Here is a 14434-nt window from a genome sequence, read left to right on the forward strand (position 1 = left end):
ATCACCTGCTTCTCTTTGCTTACTCGAGATATAATCTGTGAACATGCGAGTTAGTGCTTCAATCTTGCCATCCACTTCTTTAATAGCAGCACAATTCCCTTGAACGGTACTCTCTAGTCGATCACACCTAGCATCACGAACTTGGGCTGACATCTGAGACTCTCTAGCCATCCCTGCCAGCTTCTCGTTGATTGTCGCCATGTCCCAGATGTCCTCCTCTTCTGGAGGATCGTTCTTCCTTGATTTCGGCATTCTTGTCTCTTCTTGGTTGTTCGAACTACTACTGCCCAGCTACAACCGAAGGCTTCTGATACCAATTCTGCTACGATCTTAGATCCCAACAGCTAATTGGATTCAAATGGAATAGAATCCAATAAGAGAAAAGAGAATTTGGGTGGAAACTGAGAATACGGAAAGAACAGAACTTTATTTCAAGAACAAGATGAATTTCACAATTGTATTATTTCATTGATAAAATTCGTTCTCTGATTACATTGGCCTTATAAAGGCGATTCCATTCCAACAAAAATAACAGAAAACGGTTAAGGAATTCTTCTAATCCCTATTGCTTTGACACATCAGCTTCTAGAGCTTTGCTGTCTTCTTACGTGTCTGAGCGATTCTTCAATCATATGGAGTTTTCCCTTCTTCTTCATCTCCAGTTGCAAGCCTCACTGACCTCTCCAGTTTGTGATTTAAACTCTGGGCCCCTTCGTCAGTATTTAATTTCTCCTGAACTCCAACGGTCGTCCCTAATTCTGCTGAGCCTCGCTGCAGTCTGTACTAAGGCCATGGTCGATTGTTGCCTTCTTCACCTCTTCTTAACCGGTCTCGAGATCCATGAGCGTACGTCCTGCTGCCCCATACTGCTTGAGTGGTAACATCCAACAAGATTCAAAACGAGAGAGAAGAGATGGAGGTTTTCGTGGTGAAGCCGCAGGTCAGCGAGGAAGGGCACGGTTTAGGGTTTCACGAGAGGCAAAAGGGAGGCAGGGGGCTGGTGGGGGCTTCACGGACAGAGGGAGAGGAGAGAATGTGGCGGGGTTTTGTGGTTGTGTCGCCTCAGTGGCCGAAGAGAGGAGAGGGGAGGGACATGGCGGAAAGAGAGACGGAGAGGCTGTGGGGTGGTTCTCACGGACAGGGGAAAAAGAGGAAGAGAAGAGGGAGGGTGGGTTGGCGTAAAAAAAGAAAGCAGGGAGGGGGGGTTTGGCGTGGGGTTCACGCACAGACAGGGAGGGAGAGGAGAGAGAGAGAAAAGGGGGTTTTAATAATGGGGTTGCTTTAAGATTCGTGCTGGGTAGAATCCAATGATCCAAATAATTCGAAACTTCAATATAGTTTCATTTAATTGGTTTAAATTATGTTTCTTTCATAAATTCAAATCGAAAGTTCGTAAATTTTTGTAACTATATTCGCACATAAAATTCGTATATTTATTTCTCAATTTAAGATTCGAATAATTTGATTTCCTTTTATATAATTATGTATATTCAATTAATTATCTAAAAGTTCTAAATGAATGAGTTTTATAAATTCTATATTTTATTTGTACGAATATTTTCGTATAATTATACTTTTATTTGGAATTCAATTACTTATTTATTCACACGAATCTAATTAAATCAATTTCTTCTTTCCTAAAAATTCAAAGAAATTGTAGCGGATTTTTCTAAGTTTCTAATTTACAGAATAATTATAATTTTATTCCTTGTGCTATATTTTATTTTATTTTTAAATCTCTAAATTTTAATATACATAATTTCATACATTATTTATATTTCGAAATTTTAGATTCGTTTTAGTCAGTCAGAAAATTTCTGAACGATCGTTAAGTTAATTAAAAAAAAATTATTTAAGCCAAATGATCGATTTAGTAATTTAATTATGTTTTAGAATTTCGGAATATAACAATTAATCTTTTTGGTTGTTTTCTAATTGGCTACAGTAGATTCTCCGTAAATAAAAATTATTATTATTTCATTGTTTCTTGAAAAATATGAAGTCAACTGGGGGAGTCAGCTTTCCGAGCGGAGGAGAAGAGCTTCAGCAATCAGCACAAAGATCCAATTGAAAATTTTCAAGCAGGGACGAGTTTTGAGCTGAATTGAGTCTGAGCTGAGCCAATCTGAGTTTTTTCTTCAAAACTGAGCTGAGTCTGAGTTGGGGTTTTATTGTTCTTTAAACGAGCCAAGCCGAGAATTTGCGGGCCTAGCAACATGGAAAAGAAACAAATTCTGGTAGCACAAGTGTTATTGGCAGGGAAACAATGTAAAGTGAAATGCCTGATTAGATCATTGTTGTTAGAAATATTCTAATTTGTCTGATCAGAACTTGAAAATCAGGAAGAAGAGATTTGATTTGCATATATCTAGTTGTTCATTCTTTCAAGTACCAGTGATAAGGAAATGATAAATTGAACATGTACTCCATGGCCAAAACCAGATAGCAGGCAGTGTATACCAGTACTGAACAGGTATAGAAAATTTCATAAGAATGACCATTTCAAAAGATTGGCCTTTACATTAGTGACACATAATATAGAGTGAGTCTATGGTAATATGCATATCACGATTTGGCACCGTGCTACGGCTCTATATTCGAGTTTTAAAATCTTAACGGTCGATCCGAACCGTTCATCTTGTTCTCCATATTAATATGTGTTTGGAGACCAAATTTTACATTTTTTGAAATTTTTTTACTATTTTTTTAGATATTTAGAAAATCACTTGATCTGAAAATTCTGGACCATTCAAAAACAGTGATTTTCAATAAATCTAAAAAAATAGTAAAAAAATTTCAAAAAATGTAAAATTTGGTCTCCAAACACATATTAATATGGAGAACAAGATGAATTGTTCGGATCGACCGTTAGGATTTGAAAACTCGAATATAGAGCCGTAGCACGGTGCCAAATCGTGATATGCATATTTCCGTAGACTCACTCCATAATATATATCAAACCAAAAGAATGGCCATTTCAAAATTTCATGAGCAACTAATCCATCATCAATGAACGCACAATTCACATTGATCTAAATTGGATTTAGCAAAAACGAAATTATCACCCACATTTAGAGCTACTGATCCTAAAACAAGCACCGATTTCACAAAATACAATAGCTATTTTTCTTTTTCTTTTTTAATAAAATCACAAGACCAAACAACAATTTCATCCTCAAATTTCATCTACCACCAGACCACCATCTCAACATTTTGGCTTTACATAAATACTAATTACCATAAAAATGAAAACAAACACTGCTCCAAAGCATTTCTTCAGCATTTAGTAATAATTTGGAAGACTTTTTTTTTTTTCAAAACAGTATCTACTTCAAAGAAGAGCCATTTTCATGTTTGCCTCCTGTTTTTTTTGCTGCAAATTCAAAGAAATCATTCAACCCTTTCCTAGATGTCATACCTTCTCCATCTTCATTCCATGCATTTTTCATCATCTCTTTAATCTCTCTGGCTTTCATCTTCATCTCCTTTCCCTTCTCATTCTCCCCGATTACCGTCTCCACCACCTCCTGCACCCAATCTCTTTTCAAATCAGTTACAACCCCCCTCGCCAATTCCATACCAAGCTTCAATTCCTCTAACATCTTTGAATTGTAAAACTGGTCAGCTGAGAGAGGCCATGCAATAATCGGCACTCCATGTGTTAAACTTTCCAGTGTAGAGTTCCATCCACAATGGCTAAGAAATGCACCAGTTGCTGCGTGTGCCAGAATCTCAACCTGTGGTGCCCATTCATGGATTAGTAGACCTTTTCTTCCTAGTTTCAATTTTCCCTCGAACCCCTCTGGTAGCCATTCTGGTTTGAATTTTTCTTCGGTTTCAAACCCTATTGGTGGTCTAATGACCCAGATAAATGGCCGGTTCATATGCTCTAAAGCACTTGCGAGCTCTATCATTGGCCTTGCATGTATCGTGTGCTTTGACCCAAATGAAATGTACAAAACCGATGCAGCGGGTTTGGTGTCGAGCCACTTTGTTAAGCCACTTTTTTCGCTTGAAAGCGGTGCTGAATGGAGCAATGGGCCAATGGAGAAAACTGGCGTAGGGAGCTGTTTTCTTAACATCTGCAACCCGATAACCTCAAATCCTTCCACGGTATTGACCAAAGTAGCATCCGACTGAAAGACAAACTTGATCTGACGCTGAATATATGTCGACAATTGACAGTTACCATCAGCTTCTAACAGATTCTTGCCACATTGTGATATATGTATCTTCACATTTGGGAATTCAGGCAACTGAAATTCATCAGCTACTTGCGGCATAAGACCAAGAGGAACATTTAACCTAAGAGAAAACCACACAGCGGTGCCATATGCACCAGAGCTAAGAAAAACAGAATGGAAGGTATTGAATTTGCGCGAAACTTCGACAGACCATGCAAAGAACAGATCAGATATTATGTACACCGGGCCAGTAAGAGTAGAGATAAAGTTTTCAAATGCAGGACGTAGAGACTCGGACGCTTTAAAAAATGTGGTTAGTAGTGCATATGGGATGTCGGCAGTTGATTCGGTATTTGAAGGGAGGCCGTAGGATTCAGGGAAGAAAGCTATGCTGTGAAAATTCAGAGACAAGGATGAAGGGATGGTTGAACGGATGGTGGTGATGTTGCCGGGGGTTGAGACGAGGGTAATGGTGTGGTCAGGATGTTGTCTGTGTACACAATTAAACAGAGATAGGAAAGGCCTAATGTGGCCTTGAGCTAGGAAAGGGAAGAGGACTATGTGGGGCTTGGAAATGTGATTTGTATTTGTCATGGCAACAACTTATAAAAGAGAAACAGAGATAAGCAAATTAATGGATATTTGTTTTGTTGAGGAAGAGATTGACTCTAATATAAAACAGATCGATGATGGGAATTAGTTCATAATTTGTAAATGATCAAACCAAACAAATAATAGAATTAATCAATCAAATAGAGGCAAGCATGCATTAATTTTTAATTGTTAATGGGCGGCAGATCATGTCAAGTGTTTTGAGAATATAAATGCTGTCCTCTATGTTGGGTAAATACCAAGCAAAAAAAATGAAGAAATAGAGAAATCACACAAGATATCAAAACAACAAGCAAGCAACCACAAAATAATTAGATAATACACGAGATTTACGTAAAAACTCTTTCAAGAGAAAACCATAGAAATACACGATACAAATTCACTAGATTAATAGAATCTTATAAGTACAAGAGATCATTAAACTCGATAACACTCTCTCACATACTCTCTTATAAATTAGAAAAAAAAAAAAAGAGAACAAAACCTGAAAAGACTTGGTGAAGAAGCACAAAGAGCAGCTTCTCCTTAGAAACTCAAAATAAATCGGCTCACCCAGACAAGAATACGTATCCTCTGCATTAACTCAAAAGGAAATATTTTGAGTTAATACATCTCGGCCGTCTTATTTTAAATAGAACCAATCCAACCGTCTGATTTTAACACAATAACTCTTAAATATCAATGCGGATCTAGTCTGCACGGATTTAAAACAGATCGGATGATCCAGATGCATTAATTCAAAAGATGCCCTTTTGAGTTAATGCAGAGGATACGAATTCGAAGAGTTACGGCTGTCCATTTTAATTAAAATCAAATAAAAGCAACACCATCGGTTATGGTTTCAGGCTTTCAGCTCTTTGCCGATGGTAGAAACCGAATACCATCGGTTTTAACCGGATAGCAAACAAATGGGCTGCGGCCCATTATTGTCTTCACTCCAGCACTCTAGCGAACAAGTAATTAGATCTTCTTTGATGAAACGGTTGGAGGACAAATTAAGGAGTTCGGCTAGAATGACATTAGTGTCATATGGTACTAATTTCAAAATTGATTGAATAGATTTTAAACGATTAATTCAAATCGATTTACTCTATGCGTGATGCGTTTACATGCACATTTTTTTTATATTTTCAAGTTATTTTAGTATCAAATCAAGCGGTAAAAATATTGAAAAAAATGAATGTATTAAAATTAACTTAAAAAGTCACTCATTTGACATCTTGACTTAATACTAAATAAATTCGAAAATTTATAAATTTGTATGTAAACTCACAACTAATGAAGTAGATCGGTTTGAACGGTTTGGATTCATCGTTTGAGTCGATTTGATAGGTTTTGAAATTGATGTTATATAGGCTTAAATGACACTGATGTTATACTAGCTATTACTCCAAATTAAGCTATCAACACTCTTTTCAATTTCGAGAAAAAATTTTCCAATCAATTTCAAAACTGCGACTTTTTATATGAGAACATTTTTTTCCAAATCATTTAAAAGTAACTAGCTGTAAAGATTTAGTACATTTATATTTCACAATCATATATAATATAAGCTAATAATTAATGAATTTGTGGAAAATAATTTTTAAAGTAGAAGCATGCATGGCTTCACAGAATTCTATTACATTTATATTTCACAATTTAGAATGATCCATATATTGCCTATGGGCAATTTCCCTCAAAAATAAATTTTAGAATGATTCATATATGAAGTAGAAGCACAACAAGTCAACCTCGATCGCATGGAGCGGTCCTTTGGACCAATAAATTAAATTGAAGAAAGATTTGTGTAGGGGTGTCAACGATATATTTATTGTGTCCGAAAAGACGAGTAAAGATATAAGAATTTTTTTATCATAAGTAAGAGTACATGTAAAAACCATTTCTTACCTGTTATTTTACAAAATATTTTTTTAAAATAAAATTATATATATATATATATATATATATATATATATAGAGGTTGGCTAAGATCAAAGTGGTAGTTTCTGAGCTTTGATGTTACCAATTCGTTTTTCAATTTTCAAAGTTCAAAACGTCGATTCGAATCGTTCAAGTTGATCTCTATATTAAAATGTGCTTGGAGACCAAATTTTATATTTTTTTGAATTAAATAGTAAAAAAATTCAGAAAAATATAAAATTTGGTCTCCAAGCACATTTTAATATAGAGATCAACTTGAACTGTTCGGATCGTCGTTTTGAACTTTAAAATTTGAAAAACGAATTGGTAGCACCAAAGTTCAGGAACTACCACTTTGATCTCAGCCAACCTCTATATATATGTATATGTATATATATAGGGCACGACTAAATTGCTGCCGGCAGCAGTTCAGCGGAGGTGCTGCCGGGGCAATATCGTAAATTGTGATGTTCAAACAACAAATCCAAACCGTTAGATGTCTAATCTATATTATAATCTACTTGGAGATCAAATTTTATATTTTTTGGAATTTTTTTACTATTTATTAAGCTGGTTTGAAAACCGCTGATTTCAGTAAATTTCTGCAGCATTGAAATCAGCAGTTTTCAAACCAGCTGAATAAATAGTAAAAAAATTCCAAAAAATATAAAATTTGGTCTCCAAGTAGATTATAATATAGATTAAACATCTAACGGTTTAGATTTGTTGTTTGGACATTAGAAAATAAAAAAAGCCCCGGCAGCACCTCCGGCTGAAATGCTGCCGGCAGTAATTTAGCCGTGCCCTATATATATATATATATATATATATATGAAGATGATACTTGATACTTATATAATAAAGTTTTGTATTTTAATAAATTTTCATAATATAAATAGTTGTATTCATTATTTTCTTTTTAAAAAATATTTTATCAAAATCACAAATTAAAATATATGGCACTTTTTTTTTATTATCATAATGAGTATGGGTATGAAAAATATCTTCACCTAATCCGTATCATATTCGTTGACACTCAAGTTTGTGCTCATTTATCACACAGTGAGTCACCAAAACCCATGCAAGTCTTAAATTTGCTCTGTTAATGCCCAAATCATTACACATAACTATATTATATTTTATTACACATAACTTCCGTGCATAATGAGTTTTGCAAATAATTATAGCATTTGACACACACATATATTGACAAAAATGAGAATACCTATCAGTTTCAATACGAAACTTAACAATTAAGTTCTTACAAAATAGTGGCTCTGAGACAGAACCACTGGCTAAAGCCCTCATCATGAACAATCTAAGGTGTTTGAATCACTATACTAGTAAACTCAGTTCATCAAAAACAGCTAATCAGCTAATAGAATTTTGCTATGAATTAGTACAAAAGATGATAACAAAATACAAACTTCCCTTGCATATCTGATATCAGTAATGGATGTGTTCAAGATAATAAATGAGATGAATTAAGTGGATTAAACAAGTAATTTATATATAGGTTTTAAACATGCTAGAGGGAGATCTAATCTGGCACAAATTTGCACTGGACCTCAAGCAAACAAAGTTGTTCTGAAATAATTTATGCATATAAGAATAAATAAACATATTTGATTTCATAAGATCATCATACAGAAATTTAGCATAATGTCATATATCACATTTTTAATATAGAGTAAAACTAGGGTGCTCTTAAGCTCACCAAAATTTTGGTGAGCTTAACTCTAAAACTCATCAAATCGATTTTAAATGACAAATCCGAACCGTTGAAATCCGCTTACCTTACGTGTGATGCATCTACATGTGAAATTTTTAAACATTCGAATTAATTTAGTATAAAGTCAAGCGGTCAAAAACGTTCAAAAAATGAATGCACTAAAATTAATTTATTAACCTTCTAATTTTGACCGCTTGACTTTATACTAAATTAATTCGAATATTTAAAAATTTCACATGTAGATGCATCACACGTAAGGTAGGCGGGTTTCAACGGTTCGGATTCGTCATTTGAAATTGATTTGATGAGTTTTAGAGTTAAGCTCACCAAAATTTTGGTGAGCTTAAGAGCACCCTAGTTCTACTCTTTAATATATCTAGAAATCTTTTTAATATGCTATATTAGCATAGAATATTGAAAGCTAGTATTAATTACTAAATATATATCAACTAGGAGTCTAGGAGAATGACCAAATATTCCGTTTGCAAATTAATTAAGTATATTTATTTGCAAACTCAACAGCATATCAACTAGAGTATGACCAGTTATTCCAGTAGTTGGGACAGCAGATTACATATTTACATGTGCTTGTATATTGATTTTCCAACTCAAACAATAGATTAATAAAATAGAAATTAAACTAGCAGCTGTATGGCTGAATAAAATATTCCCGTAGTTGGGAGTTCAGACATTACTACCATGACTTGAGGATACTCAAAGTTAGTAAAATCTTAAAGTCAAATAAAATCAAATACAAATGCTGAAGACAAACTAGAAGCGATGTGATGTGGGAGGTCATGGGTTAGAATGAGAAAATCAGAGGCGGAACTAGAAAATTTTAATAGGAGTGATGAAAATTAAAATACAAATTGTGGTGAGCGAGATTTGAACTCAATACCTTTCAACCATAAAATAGACATTTAACCACTATGCTACAACTAAACATTTGTCATTTATTGAGGGTGACTAAACTATATAAAAAGTTTTAAAAATATAAAATTCAATTAAACTCTTATATATATAATTAAAATTTTGAAATCATAGAGGTGGCTTAATTAGTCACCTTTGACTAATTAAGCCTTAAATCCGCTCACGAGGGAAATTCTCTATATTAATACATAGAAGTTTGAAATGTGTTGAATGACTTGATTCTCAACCCATATTTCAGAAAGAAAAAAAAAATAGTAGCGGTGTGTTAAATTGAATTTTGATTTATGTTGTAAACACTTATTTCATGTATGGAAGGTAATAACTGAGGCCCCACAATAAGACTTTACAGAGCCCAAATTTGAAGTTTCCTAGCCTCTAGAAACCATGATATCATCACAGTTGAGAAATTTTGAGGGTCTATTTGTTTGATACTTAATGCTGATTGAGATATATAAAAAGGACAAATTGTTGAAAATTATATTTTGTGAGTTGACTTAGGTTTGTTGGGTGCAAAAGGATAAGTTAATTTTCATTGGTGAAATATTTTTTGCATTGGGATTTATTATTCTTCTCAATGCCATTGTCGTCGATAAACTGCACACGTGTTGTTGAATTGTTAATATTAAGATTTTAAACTGTTTTGTTTCATTTCATGTCTAATCTGGTTTCGGAACTTGGGATTTATATTGAAAAGATTTACCAGTTGAGTTTATAGAGATTGATATTTGATAGTTCATTTTCAAAACAAGAGAAAAGAAGAATAGAGGACAGGAATTAAAACAGATCAGTCTCAGGATAGCATTATATATACTTAAAAAAGTTTAATCACAGAAAAACTGGTAAATAAAAGCTACTTGATCACACACAAATAAGCATAAGAATACTATCTTTTTCTTAGATAATAAAGAAAGGCTTTTTTTTTTTTGAGTAGAGACATAGACATAAGAATTCCAAATCCATATCAGTAACGCCCATTCATAATTTTGTATGACATAATTGATGAAATTTTGAGCCTATTTGGCACCAGTTTTGCTGACTTTTAGAAATTCCATGAAGGATTTCATTGAAGACCCTTCTTCTTCCTTCCAAGTACCTCTTATCACATCTCTACTTTCCTTTGTTTTCTTCCTTATCTCCCTTGCTTTCTCATTCTCACTCATCACCATCTCTATAATATCCTTCACCTTCTCCTTCTCCACTTTAGATGTCTCTTTGTTCCCGATAGCCACCTTGACACATACGCCGAGCTGAACTAATAGCCTCAAATTGAATGGTTGGTCTGCTCCAAGAGGCCAACCGATGATCGGTACACCATAGTACAAACTCTCAAGCACCGAGTTCCAACCACAGTGGCTGATAAAAGCACCTGTGGATTTATGACTGAGGATCCTTACTTGTGGGGCCCAGTCATGCACAAACACTCCTCTATTCTCTTTCTTCATCCTTGCCTTGAAACCAAGAGGAAACCATTCATCTTTGAACTGATCCTTCGCAGAAAACCCTATCGGTGGCCTGATAGCCCAAATAAAAGGCCGGGCACTTTCCTCAAGAGCCAATGCTAACTGCATCATTTGTTCGGAATTGATTGATTCCTGTGAGCCGAAGGCGATGTATATAACAGATGACGGAGGGCGTACATCCAGCCATTCTATTATTTGAGAGTCATTACCAGAAGGTAAGGCTGACAGATTCGGGTCTCCGAGCAAGGGCCCCATGGGTAAAACAAGAGTTTTGAAGGTTTTTTCAAACATAACTAATCCGCTCGGATCCAACTCCTTAATAGCATTTAAAATAATTGCATCAGTCTTATAGAAACAGGAAAGTTGCCTTTGCATGAACAACGAAAACGGGTCTTTTCCATTGGCAAACAAAAGGTACACTGGGAGTTCCGATCGATTGACAATTACATCAGAATACTCTGGGAGAGAAAATTGTTCGCTTGAAGTTAGATTCTGAGGAAGATTCAGCCATAAGGATAGTATCGCGGCTCCACTGAAGGCAGTCATGCCGAGGAAAATCGAATGGAATGCCTTGTGTTTGCGTGCTACATCTACTGTCCACCCGAAGAACATATCCGAGATTATGCATACCGAATCTCGTGCTGAAATATCAGAGATGAATTCATCAAATGCGGGATGCAAAGACTCGGTAGCGCTGAAAAAGATGGGAAATTGATGAGGCAAGAGATCGATAGTTGACTCGGATTGTGGTAGGCCGTAATCGGCTGGGGAGAAAGGGAGAGAATGGAGGTTAATAGAGGTAGAAATAGGGAGAGATGAGCGGATGAAATCGATGTTGCGAGGAGTTGAGACAACGGTGATGATCAAGTCGGGTTGGTACTGGTGCAAGCGAGTTGCCAGAGCGAGGTAAGGGGAGATGTGGCCATGGGCCGGGAAAGGAAAAAGAACAACATGTGAATTTGTCTCTTCCATGGCAAGATAAGATCAGTGGAAGGTCAACTAGCGGTGATGTATATAATGTGCACCTCTCTAAGTAGTAGAAGCCCCGTATGAATCATGCCTACATTTTCTTTTTTTTTTAGAATAGAATTAATCATCCCTACATAATATTGACATTCTTTTTCCTTCCCCCTCTTGCCAAACGATCTCTTTTTTACTATCCTTTTTCTTCGGAAGAATGGTTATTAAACTTTGCTATATTTAGATTTCACGTAATTAACTATATATATATTGCATACCATCATAATTACTAAATCTCACCACGTAATTAAATATTGACCTTTGATTGTCAGTGGGGTAGCTAGGATTTGAGTTAGAGGTGGACAAAAAGTTTCGGGTTACCGGGTTACTGAGTTATCGGATCAGTGGACAAACTTAACTTATATACTTGAATCATTTTAATCAATCTCACCAAATTCTAAATCATATTTCAACATAAATTAAGAAAACATTAACACTCGACAATTTTAGTCAATTATTAGTCGCAATTTGCAATTTAATTCATTCAATTGGATTGTAATATTGAATTGTCAAAAAACAGAAGTAAGCAATCTAATTTTCAAAAACAAGCAGATCAACATATTTATACTACTTAATATCCGATTTTAAAATTTCAGTTACATGCATGGTAGCTCCGCCACTGTTGATTGTGTATTCTCATAATTATGTAACCTCATGTAATAAATAAATTTGGCATGCTCATACACAATTTACCGCATTGATGATATCTAAATATTTTATACTAAAAAAATATATGAAATTAATTACAAGAACAATAGGATAAAGTCTCAATGCGGCGCTTACATGGCATCACGTGCCTTTGACAACGAAAGTCTCTCGATTGTCTGTTTCTCTTCCTCATGTTCACCGTTGGTTTTAGGAAGTGTGGAACCGTTCAGAACAGTCCATTGGAAGTGGTACGCAAGTCAACTTATGGCTCAAATTCTGTTAGCGGCCGGCTAAGTGGGTATGGTCCCTCATAAGACTGGTACGCAAGGTCAGTGGTACTGATTTTAATATATATATATATTTTTTTTTTTTCTGATTTTGAGTGGTTACAACTGTTATCAGATGTTATGGTACCGGGTTTTGGCCAGTGGTGAAGCCACTCTTGTACAGGGGTACACTACAGCAGAAGACACTTTCTGCGACCGGTTTTCCGATCGCTGATAGTGATCCCGGTCGCAAAAATCTGATTCCGGTCGCTGAAAGCATTGTCGCAGATACTCAACCGATGACGTCATCGGTCGCTGAATGACGTCACCCGGTCGCGGATACTTTTTCTGCGACTAATTTTGTTTGGTCGCTGTTGTTTTTTTGCTGACGTCACGAAGAGGTATTTGCGACCACAATTAACGGTCGTAGAAAGTCAAACCCGATCGCTGATACTATTCTGTCAGTTTTTTATTTTATTTTGTTATTTTCATTTCTCAATGATATTTGATAAGAAACATACAACATTATATCAAATAACATAAATAAGACAACAAATAACATATTAATTCCACATTAATTCATATCACATTTACATAATTCAAATTTTACTAAATAACACAATAATAATACCACATTATCTTAATGCAAATAAATGAAAAGAAAACGTTCAAACTGTCACAGCAGCTGTTCCTCTTTTTTCTATACTTGCTTTGTCGATTTCATACTTTATGTTGCTGCCTCTTGGAACTTCAACAACCTGCATTCATCCATTACTTTATTTATTCATATTATTTGTTTTATATATTTTAATTCATTCCTTGTTCTTTTTATATTTGTCAGAACTAGTATCAGTGACTTACACGGTTGAAAACGCTTGGAGCTCCAGGACCTGCATTAGAATTTGGAAACAACAAAAATCTAATGAAATAAAAAAACTTGAAGGATTTTCTAACTTATAAGTTCTAATCCAAAAAAAAAAAAATTAAGAAATTTGAAAATAAAATAACTTTTGACCTAATTCAAGGTCGTGACAGGGGTGAAAGGAAACTAATCTTCTGGTCTTGGTTGAGAGAATTCGATGATTCAATGTTTCAGGAGTGAAGCTGGTGCTTACCAGAACGTAATCAGAACCGCAAAGAGCAAAACAGTGGAATGGGTAAAACATGAAAAGCATCAAATTCTATTCAATTCCTTTTAACATTGAGATATGTATTCCTTCAAATGAGAAACAAAGAGTATGGATACAGAACCATGCAAACTTAACTTTTTTTTGCTGTTTTTCCCATTTCAAAAGCTGAACTTCAAAAATTCATTAAAAATAGCAAAAAAATCTAAATTGATCAAAATTTGAGCCTAAACTGCATGAAATTAAATCCTCTATCTCTCTGTCCTATTTATTTTACCAGAATCAGAGTTTCTGTTCTCTGATTTGCCAGTTTTCAACAGAAGGGTATTTTTGACCAAAGGCTATTAAAGTGTATTAGGTGGATTGGTACAAAGAAAAGCAAACCTTAGAAAGAAACTTGGAAAAGAGGCTTAGTTATAAGAGAAAAGACAGCAGCTCACCACCAAATGATTCATAGATTGGCTCTTTGAATTCCAAGTTATCCAACTAAAAAAAGAATGACTATTACAAACAGTGGCGTAGTCAGGATTTTCATCAGGAGTAGGCAAAATAA

General features: G+C 34.9%; 1 protein-coding gene and 1 long non-coding RNA gene across 2 annotated transcripts; both read right to left on the bottom strand.

The window, feature by feature from the left end:
• Positions 1-3326: 3326 nt before the first annotated feature.
• Positions 3327-11870, bottom strand: LOC144561423 (uncharacterized). Its single transcript, XM_078310386.1, has 2 exons — positions 10376-11870; positions 3327-4786 (listed from the first exon to the last, which is right to left on the bottom strand). Exons 1-2 carry the CDS (start codon positions 11790-11792, stop codon positions 3327-3329), a joined length of 2877 nt encoding a protein of 958 aa, XP_078166512.1. The 5' UTR covers positions 11793-11870.
• Positions 11871-13329: 1459 nt separating this feature from the next.
• Positions 13330-13874, bottom strand: LOC144562477 (uncharacterized). The gene is made up of 3 exons (XR_013514102.1): positions 13770-13874; positions 13616-13644; positions 13330-13512 (listed from the first exon to the last, which is right to left on the bottom strand). It is a non-coding gene; the product is annotated as an uncharacterized LOC144562477 (long non-coding RNA).
• Positions 13875-14434: the final 560 nt, after the last annotated feature.

The sequence above is a fragment of the Carex rostrata genome, chromosome 11 (assembly GCF_964058835.1).
Source record: "Carex rostrata chromosome 11, lpCarRost1.2, whole genome shotgun sequence".
In the NCBI taxonomy this organism is placed as follows: Eukaryota; Viridiplantae; Streptophyta; class Magnoliopsida; order Poales; family Cyperaceae; genus Carex; species Carex rostrata.